The sequence below is a fragment of the Protopterus annectens genome, chromosome 11.part0, assembly GCF_019279795.1.
Source record: "Protopterus annectens isolate FY-2018-M chromosome 11.part0, PAN1.0, whole genome shotgun sequence".
NCBI lineage: Eukaryota > Metazoa > Chordata > Ceratodontiformes > Protopteridae > Protopterus > Protopterus annectens.
This window is the reverse complement of record NC_056745.1, coordinates 11,060,127-11,081,934: the sequence shown is the minus strand read 5'-3', so window position 1 is coordinate 11,081,934 and position 21,808 is coordinate 11,060,127. Positions and strand designations below refer to the sequence as shown.

General features: G+C 41.5%; 1 protein-coding gene across 1 annotated transcript in view; it reads left to right on the top strand.

Moving 5' to 3' along the window:
* Positions 1-21,808, top strand: part of LOC122815120 — a 75,150-nt gene that overhangs the window by 24,290 nt on the left and 29,052 nt on the right. Inside the window, exon 2 of the mRNA XM_044087371.1 lies at positions 4,933-5,059. Within this exon, the coding sequence (XP_043943306.1) occupies positions 4,933-5,059 (127 nt within the window). The remainder of the gene's footprint in view (positions 1-4,932; positions 5,060-21,808) is intronic.

The following is a 21,808-nucleotide window of genomic DNA, read 5'->3' as shown; positions in this document are numbered from 1 at the left end:
CACTTACCCATCTGTATATCTCAGATTATTCTACTTAAGCAGATTTCTGTTTTTACTACTAAAACAGAAGTATTGCAAAACTTAATGCCTCTCAAACCTAGGGCATAAAATACTTCATGGAATAAAAACATTCTAGTTTGTAATATATCCTTAGTAATTCTTCGGATATAGGTTCTTTGGCTGACCTCAGGATGTGTGCAGCACAAAACACCTCCTCCTCCAGGATGGTGTCTTTATGCTTTTGACTGGTCTGCAGTATTAATGAAACCATAAAATGAAAAAAAATGATGCTGTGCTTTAATTTCGTAATTGTGTGTCTTAACTTAGTTAAAGATAATGGTCACCATTGCAAATTGTCAATCAGAAATAAGCACATATTAACAAAGATTTGTCTAAACCATGCTGTGGTAAAGACAGTAAGGTCATTTTGTTAGCTCTTATCATATTTAGGTTTTCTTCTTTAAAAGAAATGCTTGTATGTCTGACCTGGCTATGGATTTTCCCGTATAGAAATGGTACTCTCCTTAAAAGCTGTTATCCCTCTGTATTTCTTTGTCTCTCCTTAAAGGCTGTTATCCCTCTGTATGTCTTTGTCTCTCCTTAAAGGCTGTTATCCCTCTGTATGTCTTTGTCTCTCCTTAAAGGATGTTATCCCTCTGTATGTCTTTGTCTCTCCCTAAAGGCTGTTATCCCTCTGTATGTCTTTGTATGGACATTTATATTTTCTCTCTCCCTCCCTTTCTTTCTGTTATTGTGGCACTATGAAGTTGGTCCTTTTGTTAGATTTCCACAGTAATTGTTTTAAGATATACACATTCCTAGGGACAGTGTAAGCAAACAAGTCACTTTAGATTAATAAAGTCATCCTCAACACAACAGAATGAAGCAGAGTTATACTTTCGGTTTGAGCTACAGTGGTGAAGATGCTCTACTGACAAGTGTTTACACAAGAGATTTTATTATTTTATACACAGCCATACTGTTTCTAAGATAAAACATTTTATATTTTAGTTTGCAATCAAGGACATTACTTAAATTTCATGTTTTTAAAAGATTGAATGATGCTTCAAATAATCTAACTCATATACACTAAAAAAGTACACCGACATAAACTCAGTTTCTACTTCTGTTTTTGATGCTAAAGTAATTTCATATGTATATAGACTGCATAGCTTCACATTGATGTTACTGGACAGTTTATGTACATATATTTTTATATACACTGTTTCATAATATGTTTGCAGTTGTCTATGTATTCTTCTCATGTTTGTGGAGCTTTTTTCTCTGGGCCACCTCAGAAAATGAGTTTTGCTCAATTAAACCTGGATAAATAGAGACATAAATAGATATATAGATAATCGGGCAGAGAGACAAATAGACCGATAGATGGATAGGCAGACAGACAGACATACTTGATACTTTGCTATCTGTATTGTTCACCACAGCATGCATGTATGCATACATTGTGTTCCACAGTTTGTAGTGGGGTAGTGAGTTTTCTGTGCAACACAGTGCTCACCACAGCACTGTCTGTGCAGCACACTGCAAACCACAGCACCATCTATGATTGCAGACTGGTCACCAAAGCACCATCTGTGATTGCACACTGCTCACCGCAGCACAGTCTCTGCAGCACACTGCTCACCACCTCACCATCAGTGATTGCTGGTTATGTTGCCTACATAATGTGCAATTTTCTTATCATTCTTGTATGTAATCTTCACAGGATGCATATGTTTGCTGTCTGTTTTATTATAGGATCATAGGATCATAGCAAATTTATTTATTTATTTATTTATTTATTTCCAGTTTGATAACCGGGGAAGTCCACTGGGCCCGAAAGCCCGTTTTCAGTGGAGGCCCGGGGAGAAAAGCTCCACGATAATACATTACACACAAAAACACAGCAGAAAAGATCTAAACTAATACATACAAAAACACACTCTGTTCTAATAGCATAATACTTTAACAAATTCCAAACAAGAAAGAGGAGCATTGGGCACAAAACATAAGAAAAAGATATATTAGTGAAACTGTGAATGTTAGTAAAGTGGGAAAGGAAAGGAAATTATAGAAAGAGTTTGAATGCAAGAGCAGGGATGCATGGGAGAAATGAATAAGAAGCAAAGAAATTAAAGGAGAGGAGTAAGAACAGGATAGAAAAAGAACAGAATACTAAATGTTCAAATTATGGATGAGTCCAGGAGACCACCTTGAGAAAAAAAAAAAAAAGAAAAAAGTCAAAAGATTTAAGGAGAGAGTAAGCATAGCACTTGAAGAAAAATAAAGGGTTTATTCAGGGAGAAAGGAGGAGATAATGTAGAAGAGAGGGGAGCTAGGGAGAGAGTCAGAAGAAGGGGAACCAGGGGGGTGGAATGGAACTAGGATAAATAGAGATCTAGGTAGGAAGTATACAATTACATTTCCAATTTTGGAAAAGGTGAGAATGAAGAAGAGATTTAAAGTGTTCATAGCTTGTAGTGGCTCTTAGAAGGGAAGGAAGCGAGTTCCATTTTTGCTGTAGTATGGGAAAGTAGGAGTTGGCCAGGGGTCGCTTTGGGTTTGTAAACTGAAATAAGATTTTGGTGGCTAGATCTTAGGGGCCTTGGAGGAGTGTATATGGTTAAGGTATTAGATAATGCTGGGCAAGCAGTGGGTTTAAAGATTAATTTGTGTGCAGTAGTAAGTTGGAGGAAATTGAGTTGATTAGGGAGTTCTAGCCATTGAAGACTACGGAGGCAGATGCAGTGGTGTGTAGAATGAGCGGAGTTAGTAGCGAATTTGGCAATTTTGTAGTAGCAACTTTCAAGTTTTGTGGAGATAGAAGAGGAGAGATTGGATAGAAGAGGAGCACCATACAGCAGAGAAGGGAGAAGGAAGGTAGTGGCGAGAGTTTGTCTTGAAGATGGAGTAAGAAAGTTTGCATTTCTATAAAGCATACCGAGCTTCTGATGAGTTTTCTTTATGTTAAGTTGAATATGAATATTAAATTTCAAGTGTTCATCAATGGTTACTCCGAGTAATTTAGCACTACTAACAACTTCTATAGATAAGCCTAGCCAAGAGTTTAGCCCATGCTTAACCCGATGCCCCTGTCCAGCAGGGACACAGGTGGAATCCCAGGGATGTAGTTTCTGTTTCTAATCCAGTTATCCAGATTGTGCTTAAATAGGGGTAAAGAGGCACTCTGCTTGACATGGAGAGGGAGTCTATTCCACAGAATGGGGAGTCTCTGGGACACAAATCTATCCTGCCAACAAATCCTATTGATGTCACAGACCAGGTTGAGGCCACTCATGTGGGTTACTCGAGTGGAACTTGACTTGTGTATGTGCAGCAGTCCCATCAAGGCAAGGTCTGAGATCATCTTGTATGCCAACCAGAGGTCACCTCTGAGGAGTGTGTATGAAACTAAGTAGAAGGACAGGGCTTTTAGCCTTTCTGTGTATGGTAGATTTTTGAGGCCCTGCTGAATGTGCTTTGCGAGGTACATGCCGAATGAGGCATTGTACTCAATAATGTGCCTTATAAGGGAAGAATACAGGGAAGTCATGACCTCCTTGTCCCTGAATGAGATACCCTTACTTATAAGGTGAGCCATGTAGAAAGCTTTCCTTACAACGGAAGCAACATGGTGGTCAAAGGTCAGGTTGCTATCAACCTGGGTGCCCAAATCCCTCATGACTGTTTGCGTGCTTAGGACATTGTTATTAATGTGATAATATGTGGGGACGTCACTCTCCTCAAAGGGGGTGATGATGCATTTTTGGTATTTAGCGTGAGGCCATGTTTATGTCACCAGTCATTTGTTTGGCCAAGACCCTGTTAGAGGATGTCCACATCACTAGGGGAATTGACAACAGCGCCCATCTTGCAGTTATTTGCAAACTTGATCAGCCATAGCCCACTGGTTTTGGCCTGGACCTCAGAAAAGTATATCCCAAATAACAGAGGCCCCAAGACCGATCCCTGGGGTACACTGCTCGTTATGGGTCTACTACTTGAGGTGGCTTCCCCTATTTTGACTAAGTGAGTTCTATCAATGAGCCATTTAGGTACCCATCTGGTAACATATAGATTGATGCCTAGTTGAGAAAGTTTATCTAATATACCCGAGTGGGGAATAGTGTCAAAGGCTTTGGTCAAGTCAAGGTAGGCAGTTGCACCATCTTCCCCTCGTCCATGGCTTTGGTGACTGTTTCAAAGAAGTCAACCAAATTTAATTCATCATACCTTCCATTTTTCTTGTGCAAGAGGATGTATGTTTATTGTCTTTAGGTCATTTGTTGTTTTATTTTGCAGAATAGTATGCATTGTTGATTTGTTGATTTGTCCTTTTCCACCTATACAGCTAGATTGACACTTTTCTTGGCATGCCTGTTTTTCCTTTGACAAGGTCTCAGTTGTACCACAGGGTAGGCTTCTACATTATTCTAGACAGCATCATGGAAAAACGATGGGTAAACTTATATGACTGTCATGGCTCTCTGGCTCTTTCCATAATTGTCTTGCTCTGTTTTGTGGTGGTATTGTTCTGAATAGCACATTTTGGGCACATTTGGAGAGCTGAACATAGATTACTTCATGTTGTGTTGGTTAATGCTTCACACCTACTCCATTGATACTTGTAGTCTGCCTTTTACATGGGTACAACACTGCCCCATTAGTGTTTCTGCACAGTACTTCTGTTTTATGAGTCTGCCTCCCCCTTTCATTTTCTTACCCTGAGAAAGACACTGGGATCTTTTTTGTTAGTTGTATGAGGTGTGATTGTTGTATAGCGTAAGGAAAATAAATATATTTCTGACAAAACAGAGAACATTTATGCAGGTTAGGCAATAAATATTATGTTTTTAAGTTCTTTTTGGAAAATTTCATATTCATCTAATTAGAAATATCAAGAAACATTACATAAATCCTTTGTACTTTCAGGTCCCAGAAACTTTTGAAGATGTTGCTGTTGATATTTCGAGGGAAGAAGGGAAGATGTTGAGTAATCAGGAAAAAGAACTGCACGGGGAGGTGATGCAGCAGAACTACGAACACGTGGTATCAGTAGGTAAGGATGATTTGCACTACCCAAGAAGTGAAACTGTAGACATGAAGTACAAGAACATGGTGCCAGTGAGTGAGGGAGTTCATATCTGTACTACACAGGAAGTGATGTCAAGGAACAATGAGCACATGGTGTCAGTATATAAGGATGATCATAGCTGCACTACACAGGAAATGATGTCAGAGAATGACAAGCGCATGGGGCCAGTAGGTAAGGAAATTCATGTCATAGCTAAGCAGAGAGATAATAGTGCAGATCTGTGATAACATGGGGACATTCAGGTGATTTCCTCCATTCTGACCAGTCATTAAGATACTGTCTTGGTAGTAGTCTTCTTCTTCTCTGTCAGCTGTTCCCGTTAGGGGTCGCCACAGCGGATCATCTGTTTCCATTTCTTCCTGTCCTCAGCATATTGCTCTGTCACACCAGCATGTCCTCTCTCACCACATCCATAAACCTTATCTTAGGCCTTCCTCTTTTCCTGTTACCTGGCAGGTCCATCCTTAGCATCTTTTTTCCAATATAACCAGCATCCCTCCTCAGCACATGTCCAAACCAATGTAATCTTGCCTCTCTGGCTTTGTCTCCAAACCGTCCAACCTGAGCTGACCCTGTAATATACTTATTCCTAATCCTGTCCATCCTAGTCACACCCAGTGCAAATCTTAACATCTTTAATTCTGCCACTTCCAGCTCTGACTCCTGCCTTTTTGTCAGTGCCACTGTCTCCAACCCATACAACATAGCTGGTCTCACTACCCTCTTGTAGAACTTCCCTTTCACTCTTACTGGTACCTGTCTGTCACAAATCACTCCTGACATTCTTCTCCACCCATTCCACCCTGCCTGTACTCTCTTCTTCACCTCTCTTCCACACTCACCATTACTCTGAACTGTTGATCCCAAGTACTTAAACTCATCCACCTTTACCAACTCTACTCCCTGCATCCTCACCATTCCTCTATCCTCCCTCTCATTCACACACACATATTCTATCTTAGTCCTGCTGACCTTCATTCGTCTCCTCCCTAGAGCTATCTCCACCTCTCCAGGGTCTCCTCAACCTAGCCCCAACTCTTACTACAGATCACAATGTCATCTGCAAACATCATTGTCCATGGGGCCTCCTGTCTGATCTCGTCTGTCAACCTGTCCACCACCATTGCAAATTGTCTTGGTAATAGTGCATATTCTAAATTCCTTGGAGCACAGTCATTTTCTGTCTGCCAAGTAGCTGGTACAGATGCTTCTCCAAAAACAACATGATTATAATAAGATAATCCTAAGGTTAGCAATAGTTTGGAGGATTCCTCCAGTTCCATGTGTAAATAAACGTGTGGTGTGTTACACATATGAAATGCTATCCCTTGTTATGGAAGCTAATATGTCTTTTATTCATGGCAAGAGATGTAGTACTGAATGTTTCCCTCTTTAATACTTATCTTGCTGTCTTTAAACGTCTATGATTATGCCTCTTCTAACTGGAGATCATGTGGTCTTGGCCCACTCACTTTACTCTGCTTTAGACAGGCACCAACATTTTCCAGCCTTCTCGACTCCAGCTCTATCTTATTTCTTTGTACATAATATATCACCTTGGCTGCATGACACTTTGATCTAACCTTACTGTTTAGTTCACTTTCTGACTCCATGGCCATTATGATGTCCATTTCCTTGGCAAAACTTGCTTGACAGCTAGTGCCTTCTCTTCTCACAAACAAGCAGACTATGCCATTTATCTGTACTCCACAACCACATGAATTTTACCTTCACAAGGTGTCTTCTTCTTCACATACATGTTTAGCACAGATGCCTCATGTACGGGTATGTGAAAAAATATTTTGTATAGTTTTGCAGAGAAATCATAGATTTTGCAGCTGCTAAATCTAGTTCCATTTTAAACTTTATCCCACAACTTTTCTGATGACCCAGATGATTTTTCTGTTATTATTAACCATACTACATAATCGTACACCATTACATCGTATATTATATGCTTCCATTTAATTTTTGCTCTAAAATGAAAATGGTTATCATCCTTTATCATTAGGCATCCTGGGTTTACTGCACAATGTATTTCTGCCACGTTTTCACTGGCGCTGTCGTTCAACGTGACCCATACTTTGAATGCATGCTTCAATTCTGTTGCGTAAACCAACAGTTTTAGCCTTGTGTTATATATTGCCACTTAAGAAAACGTACATGGCTTTTAAGAAACTGGTAAATTATATAATTATGCAATCCCATCTTGTAGTTCACATGTATATGTCAAGTATTTCATAATAAATGCTGTTCAATGTCCAAATGTCAAGTAAATCCCCTTTCATATTACCATAATACATGCCACATGAAATGTACTTTAATGCATCAGTTACTTGCTGTAGAGTAGTGGTTCTATGTTAAGTTTCAATTACTGTTTGTAGGATTGCAATAAACTGGGCATGGTGGCGTCAGTATGCATTTATCATATAAACTTAGTCACCCTTCTGATATTATTTAGTGGTCAGTGGTGTGTATTGTGAGACCATAGTGCCTGAACATCATATTGTAATTTGTGGCAGTAGGTAGGATTATGCAGTTGTTTGTCACATTTTAAACTGGTGCCAGTTGTGCTGATTTTAAGACTGAGGTATCAGACTGGTTTATAGCAGCATAGTTACTGTGAACCAATCTTGTATAGCTTGCAAAATACTGTTGTCACCAAAAAGTGTGTGCACCCTTGCAATCATAAGATAAATATGGCATTTTATACTCCGTCTGCATTGATGATGACCAATTTAATATTAAACTTAGTAAGACCGTCTTTTGTGGTGAGGCTGCAAAGTATGTGTAGAGCAATAAATGTCTGCAGATGTGTTCTCTACTAAATTAATGAAACTCACTGTCAGTTTGCAGACTCCCCTGAATTTGGCTTGGACTCCAGATTAGCTAATTTGTATTACTAATGTTGCATGACTGAGATTTTGCTGTTTGTTGCATCTGTCACATGTTTGTCAAGTATAGATGTTACGATTTCACAACAATAGGTTCATAGGTTCATACTAGGCTATCTGCCCGAGGGCATTTATAAGCCTAGCCCATAGTTTTGTGGCTTACGCCACCCCTTTTGTATGGGGAACTATGCCCATTATTTTGCTGTGCCTCTGTCTAGCAGTGACTCTGAGGTAATCCCTGGAGTATATCTGCGATCTCCCATCCATTGGTCAAGATTTCTCTTGAACAAGACCAGCGAGGTGCTCTGCCTCACATATACCGGGATTTTGTTCCACAGCATAGGGAGTCTTTGGGTGATGAATCTATCCCTCCAGCACGTCCAATTAATAGCCGTGTTGAGGTTTAAGTCTCCCGCCCTTGTGGCTCTGATGGATCTAGATTTTTTGAGGTGAAGCATATTCATCAAATCTGGGTTAGACATGGCCTTGTATGTCAGGCAAAGGTCACCTCTGAGCAAGCGGTAAGCGACTGAATAGAGCTGGAGTTCTTTCAGTCGGGCAGCATAGGACAGATTTTTGAGACCCTTTATCCTTTTGGTGAGGACCTTTTGTGGCCTCTCCAGCTGCTGCAAGTGTCGGGTCAGATACATTCCGAATGGGGCATTGTACTCAATCATTGGTCTGATGAGTGATGAGTATAGGGAGACTATGACCTCCCTTGATCTAGATGTGAATCCCTTCATGATAAGGTGGGCAATGTAGAAGGTCTTCCTAACTACTTTAGCTACATGGGTGTCGAATGACAGGCTACTGTCAACCTGGGTCCCCAGGTCCCTGATAACTTCTGTGCTCAGAGGATTACCACCTATATGGTAGCTAGGGGTAACCTTGTTTTTCCCGAAGGGTATGACTATGCATTTTTTGGCATTTAACTTTAGGCCATGGCTCTGGCACCAGTCATCCGTTTCTGTGAGACCCTTCTGAAGGATATCTGTGTCAGATGTGTTTTCGACTACGGCGCCCAGTTTGCAGTCATCTGCAAACTTTGTCAGCCATAACCCTCCTGTGTTTGCTTGTACTTCGGAAAAGTAGATGCCAAACAAGAGTGGGCCCAGGACTGAGCCCTGTGGGACACCACTTGTGACAGGCTTTGAGTCTGACATGGCGCCAGCAACTCTGACCCTGTGGGTTCTGTCACTCAGCCAGTTTGCAACCCATCTTGTGATGTATGGGTTAACATTTAAGCTGATGAGTTTTTCAATGATACCCGAGTGGGGTATTGTGTCGAAGGCCTTCGCCAGATCGAGGTAGGCTGTATGGACTGCCTTTCCCTCATCAATGGCTTTGGTGACTGTTTCGAAAAAGTCAACCAAGTTTAAAAGGCATGATCTGCCTTTGACAAAGCCAAACTGGGATGGATCCAAAGTCTGCAAGTTCCCTATGTCTTTATTTATGAGGTCCATTATGATCCTCTCCATAGCTTTGCAGATAAGGCTTGTCAAGCTAATGGGCCGGTAATTTCCAGGGTCTGTGGAGGCACCGCCTTTGTGAAGTGGGACCACAGTCGCAGTGCGCCACTCCCTGGGTACGTATCCAGAGGTGAGACTATGATTAAACAGCTGTCCTAGCTGTGGGTTTAATTCCTCGTTGAGTTCGTGGAGCACACAGCCTGGGACACCATCAGGTCCCATGGATGCTGTGTTTTTTGCTTTGGAGAGAGCAGTTCTCACTTGGGCGTTTGAGATGTTTGGGGGGCTGCAACCATTTGGTATAGATATCTCTCCTTTTGGGGGGGGAGAAGTTTGCACTGAACCTGTCAGCCAGTATGTTGGCAATGTCTGTAGGATCAGTAATCTTCACATCATTTTGAACTAGTTCTGAGCATATCTGGGAGTTTCCTCCCAGGTTTCTAACATAGCTAAAGAAGGCCTTATGATTGTCTTTTGAGTCTTTAGCTATTTTTCTCTCAAAATTTGCTTTGGATGATTTTATGAGAGCTCTTAGCTTTTTACTTATAGTGATCAAAGGTGTCTTACCTTTTAAGGATTTTGCTCTATCTTGTAGTAGCTTCCTCCTTTGTTGTAGAGTTTGTTTATGGCTGGGGTCCACCAGACTGGACGCTTACCCTTGGTACAAAGAGTCTTTGTTTTGCTTGGGATTGCCTTATCCATGCAGTCCTGCAGGTGCTGGTAGAAGGCATTTGTAAGTGATTCAGCGGCTTGAGTACTGTTTTCCACGCTCGGGGCCTTAAAGGAGACCACACTAGTCTTTAGAAGTGTGAAGTCGGCTTTCGAGAAGTTTTTTACTGTGGTCTTTTTTATTTCAGGTGGGGGTGGGATGAGGACCTCCAGCAAGATTAGTTTGTGATCTGATCTCACCAGTGAGGGGTATACTTCCGGTGTTGAACATTGTGCTCCCATGTTCGTGATGATAAGATCAAGTATGTTTTCTCCTCTTGTGGGGATGATGACTAGTTGTTCCATGGCATTTGAGTTTATGAATTCCAGGAACTTTTGGGCTAGGGTGTTTGGGCTTGAGTAGTGTTCCCAGTCTATATTAGGGTAATTGAAGTCACCTAGTATGATGGTGTTTGGAGATACATTTATCCCCTCCAGTGTTTTCAGGAAAGCCATGTGAGGTTCCTGAGTTTGTGAGGGTGGCCTGTAACATGCTACAGTTTTCAGAGCAGTCTTGCCTATGGTTAATTGCACCTGGATGGTCTCCGATGCATCGTGCGTTGCCACCAGTCTTGAGGTGTGGGTGTCCTTGATGAATATGGATACCCCCCCTCCTTTCTTGGTATTGTCCGGATTTTGGGGCCGGAACGCATGGTATGAGGTAAAACCTGTTAGTGCTGGGGTGCTCTCAGGAGCCTTGAACCAGGTTTCTGTCACAGCACAGACATCGATGTTCTCCATACTGAGAAGGGCCTCGAGTGCGTGCATTTTGAGATTTAGACTTCTGGCATTGAGCAGCATTACCCTTAGTTTTTTCCTTTTTGTGTTCTAGGGTGGTAGGTTTAGAATTTGAGCCTTGCCTAAAAGGCACTATGGGGGTGGCAAGAGCCTTTGCCAATATCCGAATCCCAGGGTGACAGGTGCAAGCCGTCCCTCAAGCAGCGTGGCTTGTCCAGCATGTCATCCCAGGCAGACAGACATTGGATCCCCTTTGAATGACACCAGAGTTTAAGCCAATTGTTAAAGCTGATCATCTTATCTCTGTATTGTGGCATTGTGGCATCATTTGTATAATGCACTGCATCTGTCACATGTTTGTCCAGTATAGATGTTACGATTTCACAGATGTGTGTATAATGCACTGCATCTGTCACATGTTTGTCCAGTATAGATGTTACGATTTCACAGATATGTGTATAATGCGCTGCATCTGTCACATGTCTGTCCAGTATAGATGTTACGATTTCACAGATATGTGTATAATGCGCTGCATCTGTCACATGTCTGTCCAGTATAGATGTTACGATTTCACAGATATGTGTATAAGGCACTGCATCTGTCACATGTTTGTCCAGTATAGACATTACGATTTCACAGATATGTGTATAACACACTGCATCTGTCACATATTTGTCCAGTATAGATGTTACGATTTCACAGATATGTGTATAACGCACTGCATCTGTCACATGTTTGTCCAGTATAGATGTTACGATTTCACAGATATGTGTATAACGCACTGCATCTGTCACATGTTTGTCCAGTATAGATATTACGATTTCACAGATATGTGTATAACGCACTGCATCTGTCACATGTTTGTCCAGTATAGCTGTTACGATTTCACAGATATGTGTATAACGCACTGCTGTCGGATGCATACAATAAAAAGTGCTCATTATCTCCCCATCTGTTGATAGTTAATGAATAATGATTGACAACTGGGCCATTTGAGTTGCATTTGGGGATGGGTCTATAGTGATACCATAATATTTAAGTTCGAAAATATCCCTAATAAATTGATAAGTCCATCATATGTGGTTGAAAATAGGTAAACACTCTTTCACTGCCTGGATATCTGGATTTTTTTACATATTACATGAAACAAGATCCAAATTCAGGCAAAATGTCGTAGTTGTCATTCTTAGGGTTCTTGTGATTATGTACAGTTTATTATGAACAGAAAAATGCAGCGGTTAGCATTGCCGCCTCACAGCAAGAGGTTCTCCGGTTCGAATCTCGGCTGGGGTACCTTCTGTGTGGAGTCTGCATGTCCTCCCTGTGGTCGCGTGGATTTCCTCCGGGTGCTCCGTTTTCCAACCACATCCCAAAGACATGCTGTAGGTGAATTGGACACTCTAAATTGGCCCTAGGTGTGAGTGTGTGTGCCTTCTGTGGAAGGTTGGGCACCGGGCTGGCAACTCAACACTGTAAAACACCACTGCCAATCATGAGCGGACAGGTGATCCGCTGTGGTGACCCCTAACCAGGAAAAAGCCGAAAGAAGAAGAAGAATTATGAACAGAAAAAATGTAATCTTTTTTTTTTTTTTTTGCCAGAAATGCAACTGCTACAGATACTCAGTTAAAAATATCAGTCCAGTATTTATTTGTGTTCCCCTTCTATGTTTGTAGTTCTTTGTGTGTTCATGCAGACATTTTATACTGTAGCAGCATACAGGAGATACGGCAGTGAAACATTCTGATTTTTTCATGTACAGTCATTCTTGCTTGTGTGCATTTTTTAGCCATTAAATAAAGTTAGAAACTGCTGTGTGATTTCATTAATCAGACACAGCAGTATACTTTTCAAGGGGACTGTAAGAATATAGCCAGTGTCTGTTAACTACCTTACTATTCATATGCACGCATATCTTGCTTTTTCACCAGATTATTTAAGACTGAACTATAGAGTTGCACTTTTTTTGCAGAGGGTAAGCCCCCTGAAACAACCTCCATCCCCTAAATTACATATATCAACAGCTTGTTTGCACCCCAATGAAGAAAAGGGGGGAATCCCTGAAAAGTGCTCTCCCAGCCCTTACAATACAACACACTGCACTGAAACTCACCATGATATTAAATGTTTGAACTAAAGCTGCTTATCTGCCGATGAGCTAGTAATCTGCAACTATGCCATCTCAACCTCCTTAGCTGCGAGTATGAGCCAGTAATCTGCAACTATGCCGTCTCAACCTCCTTAGCTGTGAGTATGAGCCAGTAATCTGCAACCATGCCGTCTCAACCTCCTTAGCTGCAAGTATGAGCCAGTAATCTGCAACTATGCCATCTCAACCTTCTTAGGTGTGAGTATGAGCCAGTAATCTGCAACCATGCCGTCACAACCTCCTTAGCTGTGAGTATGAGCCAGTAATCTGCAACTATGCCATCTCAACCTCCTTAGCTGTGAGTATTACCACCCACTTAAAAAGGAACATTTATTTTATAATTAGTAGCTAACCACTTAATTATAACTTTAAAAATTGCTGTTTGGTATAAATGTCAATAACTAATACTGCCTAACTCTCAAAGTATCATATGATGACAAAGGAAAATCCTAGGCTTTTTTGGAAACCAAAGAAAACATAGAAATAGTTTTCTAACTTTTAAAATAATCCTTATTAGGAGGAAGACCTTAGAGGTTGTATAATATATAGAATAGGAACAAAGCCATTTTATTATCTGTAGTTTATTATCAAAGGAGTTAATCTGTTCCAATTAGAAAACAAGTTAGAGATTAACTGTGTATGATTTTTCTGCAAAGGTTTTCTTGATAAAAACATCAAAATATGCCAAGGTTAGATGCTCTTTATCAATAATGTTACATTAATTTAGTTGTAGTTTTTTCTTTATGTTTATAAAAAGAAACTGCATCTCCAAGTTATTGGAGAACTGACAATTTTTCAAATTGTTTAATGTCGAAGGCCAGTTCTTTTAATACTTCTCTAGAGATCTGCAATCGATCAAATTGAAATTGCTACCATTTCATTGAGTAGAGTAAAGTGAATGGGAAGTAAGCAGCATCCTTGTTTGGTACCTGTAGTTATGGGGATTGGTTCCAAAGAAAATGTGCCTAACTTGACATAGGCTTTATTATCTTTGTCATTATAAATGTTTAAAGGGAAATACATTATGGATGGAAGTCGTATATTTCTAATCATATGAACAAATAGCTCCAATTTGTTGAATCGAAGGCCTTTCTAATACGGACATTATTAAAACGAGCATCTTGCTTGTCATTATTTAGAATATCCATAAGTGTTGTTATTCTTTTGATATTATCTTTTGTTATTTATTTTTAATTAATGAAGCCAGATTTGATCTGTATTAATTACATCAGGTATAGAGTCTTTTAATGTATCCACTAACATGGACTTAAAATTTTTATAGTCAGTATTTAAAAATTAAATAGGAGAACAAGAAAGTCATGACTGAGGATTCTTGTATGTTTTTTTGCTTAAACTACAATCAAAGATTGTTCTGGAGATTTTTCAAGCAAATATGTAATGTGTCCTTAACCAACTCCCTCTCTCTCTTTCTGTGTATATATATATATATATATATATATATATATATATATATATATATATATATATATATATATATATATATATATATATATATTACTATCAAAATGTCAAAAATTAAAAAAAACGGTACTAATCAGTGAATTGTTTTGCTAAAAGTACAAATGACCAAAAGACCCTATTGCTGAAAAACAGCTATTAATGCCGAAAATGTCAACAATGACATTTTACGGCATTAGCAACAATGCCACCCTGGCCGTAACTCCCTAGCCCTACACCTAACATCCCGTTTGTGCAGGGGGGAAAGCTCCCATGCACCCCACTGTGGGGGGCTAAACCCCCACACCTCCCTAACTTAATATTCCAACTCCAAGATCGTACTACAGTGAAGAAAGGGATGTATTTCCCTACCTGCACTGTACTGCGATCCCTTTACGTGAGTGAACGTTATATTTGCGAATGCACAGTCCATTCGCAAATATAATGTTTGCTCATGTAACCTGCACACATATGAAGTATTCAAACATCTGTAGTTCGAATACTTACTTGCATGGCGAGGTTTCAATTGTAAACATATATATATTTGGTCCTTAGAATAGTTAGACAAAGTTGAACTTTTGTGTGCTGTATCAGTAAGGGGAGGTGCTGAGGCAAACACAAGACAGCAAAGGGAGACAGTGACAAAAAACATAACATAGACAAGACTGTAAAGGGAGATGACAACACAAACAGGGGTGTGGAAGGCAGTGGAGAAGGGGGAATTAGACACAAATGACTGACTGGAGATAAAAATATAAAACACACAATGAATAGAGGAGAGAAACGTGCCTGAATATCGACCAAATGGAGGGACAGTATCAACAGCGGCTGACCACTTAACACTCACGCAATTCCTCTGCAGTCTCAGCTGACAATGGCTGCAGTTCGTGGTTCTTTTCTCTGATTTTAAGGAGTCTAGAAGACTTAAAAGGTTTCAAATTATTAAAATTTAGAATTGTGTTTATTTATTTATTTATTGCTATTTATTTATTTATTTTTATTTCTTCATATGGTTTTATTATATGTGTCATTGTCTCCCCCGTGGTGGTGGTGCTGCGGTAGCGTTGTCGCCTCACAGTAAGACGCTGTCCGGTTCGATTCTCAGCTAGAGCATCTTCTGCTTGGAGACATGCGTGAATGGGCGTACCTTCATTGAAGGTTGTGCGTCAGGCCTGGCAAGCCGGTACGTAAAAATCAACTGCCAGTCATTAGCGGACCGGAGTTCCGCTGTGGCGACCCCTAACCGGGAAAAGCCGAAAGACACAAACATATGTGTCATTGTCTGTGTTTAAATGTTAATGTTTCTTGGTGGTATGTGCAGGTATTGTGGTGAGCCATACCACCATGTGCTTCCCAGGTGAGCCACCACCATAGGCTTCCCAGGATAGGTGAGCCACCACCATGGGCTTCTCAGGATAAGTGAGCCACCACCGTGGGCTTCCTAGGATAGGTGAGCCACCACTGTGGGCTTCCCAGGATAGGTGAAACACCACCGTGGGCTTCCTAGTATAGGTGAGCCACCACCATGGGCTTCCCAGGATAGGTGATCCACCACCATGGGCTTCCCAGGATCGGTGAGCCATACCACTGTGTGCTTCCCAGGATAGGTGAGTCACCACCGTGGGATTCCCAGGATAGGTGATCCACCACCATGGGCTTCCCAAGATAGGTGAGACACCACCGTGGGCTTCTCTGATTGGTGATCCACCACCATGAACTTCCTAGGATAGGTGATCCACCACCATGGGCTTCCCTGGATTGGTGATCCACCACCATGGGCTTCGCAGGATAGGTGAGCCACCACCATGGCCTTCCTAGGATAGGTGAGCCACCACCATGGGCTTCCCAGGATAGGTGAGCCAGCATCATCTGATCACTTCCATTCTCCTCATTTCAAGTTCATTTAGTGCTTGAGCTACTAATGGGACCAGCTGAGTTACAGCCCAACCTTCTTGCCACAGATGGGGCAAAATGTACACAGATTATACAAAACTGAAACAGGGTTAAACAGAGATGTTATGTAAGTAAGACCTAAAATAGAAGCATAGTTATTGTACACTGTGTACAAATACAGGATATTTGAATATATTTTTCACGTATCAGTATTATACAGAGAGACGGGATAGATGGTATGAAAAAGAGGAGAGACCAGTAGAAGTGAATGCAGGGTGGGCTGCCCAGTAGAAGTGAATGCAGGGTGGGCTGCCCAGTAGAAGTGAATGCAGGGTGGGCTTCCCAGTAGAAGTGAATGCAGGGTGGGCTGGCCTGTAGTAGTGAATGCAGGGTGGGCTGCCCAGTAGAAGTGAATGCAGGGTGGGCTTCCCAGTAGAAGTGAATGCAGGGAGGGCTGGCCTGTAGAAGTGAATGCAGGGTGGGCTGCCCAGTAGAAGTGAATGCAGGGTGGGCTTCCCAGTAGAAGTGAATGCAGGGTGGGCTGGCCTGTAGAAGTGAATGCAGGGTGGGCTTCCCAGTAGAAGTGAATGCAGGGTGGGCTTCCCAGTAGAAGTGAATGCAGGGTGGGCTGGCCTGTAGAAGTGAATGGAGGGTGGGCTTCCCAGTAGAAGTGAATGCAGGGTGGGCTGGCCTGTAGAAGTGAATGTAGGGTGGGCTGGCCTGTAGAAGTGAATGCAGGGTGGGCTTCCCAGTAGAAGTGAATGCAGGGTGGGCTGGCCTGTAGAAGTGAATGCAGGGTGGGCTTCCCAGTAGAAGTGAATGCAGGGTGGGCTGGCCTCATGTGTCTTGCAACTTTCCTTTATTCGTGCACTGAGGTGGTCACCTACGTTTTCCCATTACTTTATCCTTCTAAGTTTTAGCTCATGTGCCATCATTCTTAAGGTGGACTTGTTTAATTCCTTTGCATTTGTTTTCCTTTTCTGACCTTCACTTGTCATTTGGTTATGACTAAGCTTTTGAGTCTCCCTTCTAGTATTTTGCTGATTGCTGCTGATAATGGGCAGAGCTCCCACCTAGGTTCAGGGGTCCAGCAGACTTCTTTCCATGCCTTTGTTTCTTTTTTTCTTTATCTCTGTCCCACTCACATTAGCCCAGCATGTGTGTGCTCCATTCTCCTTATTGTCCCCATATGTAGCAGCAGCTGTCTTGCTTTCTAACCGCTTTCTTCATCTGTACTAATACGTAGAATCATGTATGGATTATCATCACATGCCATCCCCTGCTATATTTTAAAAATATTAATTTGTACATTATTGTGTTGTATGTGGCCTGGCCAATTCACCCCTAGAAGTATAAATACCATCTTGGGTCTCCCCTAAAAGAGGCTACAAGCCTAGTGTGACTAATCCAGTCAACAAAGGATAAACAAAAATAAATAAGTATTGTGTCTTCGCCAGTTTCTCTGTCATTTGGACAGTTTTGCTAATTTCCAGCCTTTCTCCCAGCCTCTGCATTTCCTTGAGTTTTGTTGTCAGTCATTGTCCTTATCTCATTTCACCTCCCCACTTCCCTCTGTTTCCTCCATTTCTTGTGAGTGTTCTTGCCTGTTTCCTCATTTCTTTCACTTCGTATATTTCTTTGTTTTTCTTCATGATTTCATCTGTATGAACCCATCACCTCAGCAGTGTTGCACCTCAAGTGGAGCACTTTCCATTTGTCTGCTGCAGTCGCAACTGCTTCCTTTCTACCATTTTGTTAGATTTTCTGAATCCTTTCTCAGACTCTGCCCCCCACCTGTTTTCCACCCATTTTGTTACATTTTCTGAATCCTTTCTCAGACTCTGCCCCCCACCTGGTTTCTGCCCATTTTGTTAGGTTTTCTGAATCCTTTCTCAGACTCTGCTCCCCCCCGCCTTGTTCCCAGTCTGCACTTAACTGTGTGTCATTAATGAAGAGGATGATCCTGTTCTGTTTCCCCCAGAATGTTTAAAGAAAGACACATAAGAATAGTGGACCTACAGTACTTCTGCTGGACGCAAGACCTGCTGTTGCACTCCACTGTTCGCTGTCCTTTTTCATGACACCATAACACTGTCTGCTACTGATTAACCATGCAGCAGTTCACTTCCTCATTTTGATTCCACTTCAGCCCTTCCTGTTTTCCTAGAAAGCACTTTTGCAAAATGTGTTGATAAAGTACAGGTAGTCACATCTGCTGCTGCATTCCCATTCAAACGTGTGTAACACTCTCTTAAAGCTGGATCACTTTTGGCTTACAGTGCCCTCTGACCACATGCCCACATTACTTATTCTCTTGTGCATTATTGGTTTCTAATAAAACAGACGGACATGGCTTTAGGATACTCTTCATGGCACTCCCTTCCACTGTTGTTAAGCTAAAAACGTGAGAAAGTAACACATAATTAACAATATCGCCAGTATAATGCATTCTACTTGGGCAGTGTATGTTTCCTGCTTCCTACCATGACATCCCATGACACCAGTTCAGTAATAGTTAACTCACTAGTTATGAAAACGTATGTCTGAAGATATGAAAATATCTATATCAAGTGAGACACACTGGCAAATGTCTCCATTGTAGTGCATCCTGGGCAAACAGTCAGCGTAGTTTTGTCTCACACCCATCTTTCACATTCTGCCAGGTGGGTTTTAAAGTTAGAGTAGGATACCGTGTCATTCTTGTTTATTACAAATTTAAAACTCAAATGCTGGCAAACCACACAAGGAATTCAAACCTTGAATTTATGGTTAACAATACTGAAGATCTGCTGTTTAGTCTGAAACTCGAAGTAATAAATGTTTTTCCTTTTTTGTCTCCTTATATCTGACCATCAGCTGCTACCAGTTCCTGTCCATTTACTGAATCCACCAGACTATCGTGTGTCTCCACCCTGGCTAACCCACACCCGTGCCTGTTGCTGGTGAGGACAGTGAGGCCCTTGGTGCAGCCCACATCCATGCCTGTTGCTGATGAGGGCATTGAGGCCCTGGTGCAGCCCACACCCATGCCTGTTAGTGGTGAGGACACTGAGGCCCTTGGTGCAGTGTCACTACTGCTGCCAGAAAGCGTTTTTGCACTACTTTCCTGCACAGTGCACATGCCCAGTAACATCCCAAGGGTAGGATAAATAATAGCCTGATTCAGTCTTCCCTGCCTATCCTCAGCACCTCAAAGCTGCTTCCCTCGTCTCCACCAGAGAAGTCGGGCATGATAGTTTTTTCCATGTACACTCCCCTCCCACTTTTTTCTCATGATGGACACGTGTATCCTTCCTAGCGAGTGCCTGCAATGATTGCCACTAATCGAACCTATGTCACCTTAGCCATAGTCAGGGCTTTATTTTTCTATGCCATGGCACTGATGGGTAAGTAGTACATCATGTCACCTGAGCCATAGTTGAGGCTTTATTTATCTCTGCCATGGCACTGACAGGTAAATAGTACATCGTGTCACCTGAGCCATAGTTGGGGTTTTATTTATCTATGCCATGGCACTGACATATAAGTAATATATCTTAATGTTGCTTTATCTCTTGTCTTACTTCTCCTAGACTGTATTATCCCAGTAGGTGGTTATGAGTCCTGCTGGTGGAACAAGTATACCAGGTATTAGCACTTTGTACTGGACCTGACAAAACTGGACTTTTCACTTATAGTCAAACAGTTGAAAAGGTCCACTTTGGCAAATTGTAAGAGAGGAGAATGTAAGTTCTTTTGAATGTAGGCTTTTAAAGCCTCTATGAATTCCAATAAGAATTAGAGATTTTTTCCTTGTGAGGGTAGTTGATTCCATGTAGCAGGATCAATCCTAGAGAAAGCTCTCTCACTTATTATAGTCTCGAAGGATGGTCTTATTTAGGTGAAAGCGTACTGTTGGATATAACGTAAGGAGTAATTTGGCTCCCTTGTGGATAGTTTGCACCTCAAAGGAGGGAGCCAGTAAGGAGTGTTGCATGGATCGGTTTAGATAATTTTGCAAGACATATCTGAGGTATGTATTCATATCTGCTGAAAGTGCAAATCTGCCAGGTTTGGTCTCCATAATTTTTAGTTTGCCTGTGTTTCAGGAAGTGTAGAGATAGAGGATTGGTAGACTATATTCACATTTTGGAATGAAAACATTTCTTGCAGTGGCAGTCCCAGCTGACGGACTGAGACTATACAAGATATTGTAGCAAAGTTTAAGTTTATGATGATTATTATAGAAGAAAAGAAGGAACTTGTAAAGAAACTGCTCGGTCTTACAATGATCAGGTGATTAAACACGAAAGCAGCAGTTACAGGCCTGATAGTGTCACGTGCGTCTGAGGTAATGTTGCAGGAAATGCTGTGTGTTGGAGGCTGCTGCCATTTAAAGTTGATTCCATTTCAGTGACTGTGTTGGTGTAGGAAATTAGAGGATATTTGCTTGGATCCAAACATGGTTTTATGCACAGAAAACTCACTGAGTGATGGGGCTTTAATGGCTGTGTGCAGTGAGCAGGTGAGCAGCGGAGCGGGGCAATGTTCGTTCTTGGAACTAGAAGCTAGTCTGTTTTAGATTTCACCTGTGGGCAGGAGAAACATGATGATGCCAAAACTGGTATGGTGGTAACTCATGAAAAAGGCAGTCTGGTGAATTGTGGTAACTTTTAATCTGGTTAAAAAGGTAAAACCTGAGATTTGATGGAAAACAATGAAGCTATATGGCTTTTTAAAATTTTTTGGCCCCTTCCCCTTATAACCAACTTACAGTGATTCTTTATTGTACCATTTCCCTTCCTGACTTATGATATCTAACAGACTCCAGGAGGGATAGCTAAATGTCCATGATTGCAGCCATCACCACCAAGGCTAACAGGTACTCTGTGTTCCTAACGACCCACTTTTTGCTGGAGAGCCCAACATACTGCCTACTAAACTGTGATGGAAAAAGAGTACCTTCCACATGCTGACAAAGTTTGGGAATGGCACTGGTCTATCTTCTTCTGTTGAAATTGTGTTTGAGCATGCATTGACCTCCTCTTGTTTGGAACTGGTTTTAGATAACCTGCCATCCTGAGGCAGAGAGCAGGCAGCTTGTATAGTTATAAAAATAATTTTCTCAAAGATTTTTCCTTTCTTTCCTTGCGATCCAATTGGAGTGAGTTGTCTTTGGAATTTTCCTCTCAACAGTACCAGGCCTTAGATTCCAGAGCAGAAGATTGGCTTTGAAGCCTACCACTAGGAATCTTACAGTTTATACCTCTTTCCTTTCCAGTTATGAGTTGAGATGTGAATGAGAGTTTATCTTCATATGTGCGTTCTGCATTCGAGCGAAAAGCAGATGTTCGAAAGGACATTTACAAAGTTTGCAAATGTCGATCACAAAATGCTTCGAATATGCAATGAGCGAATGCACAGT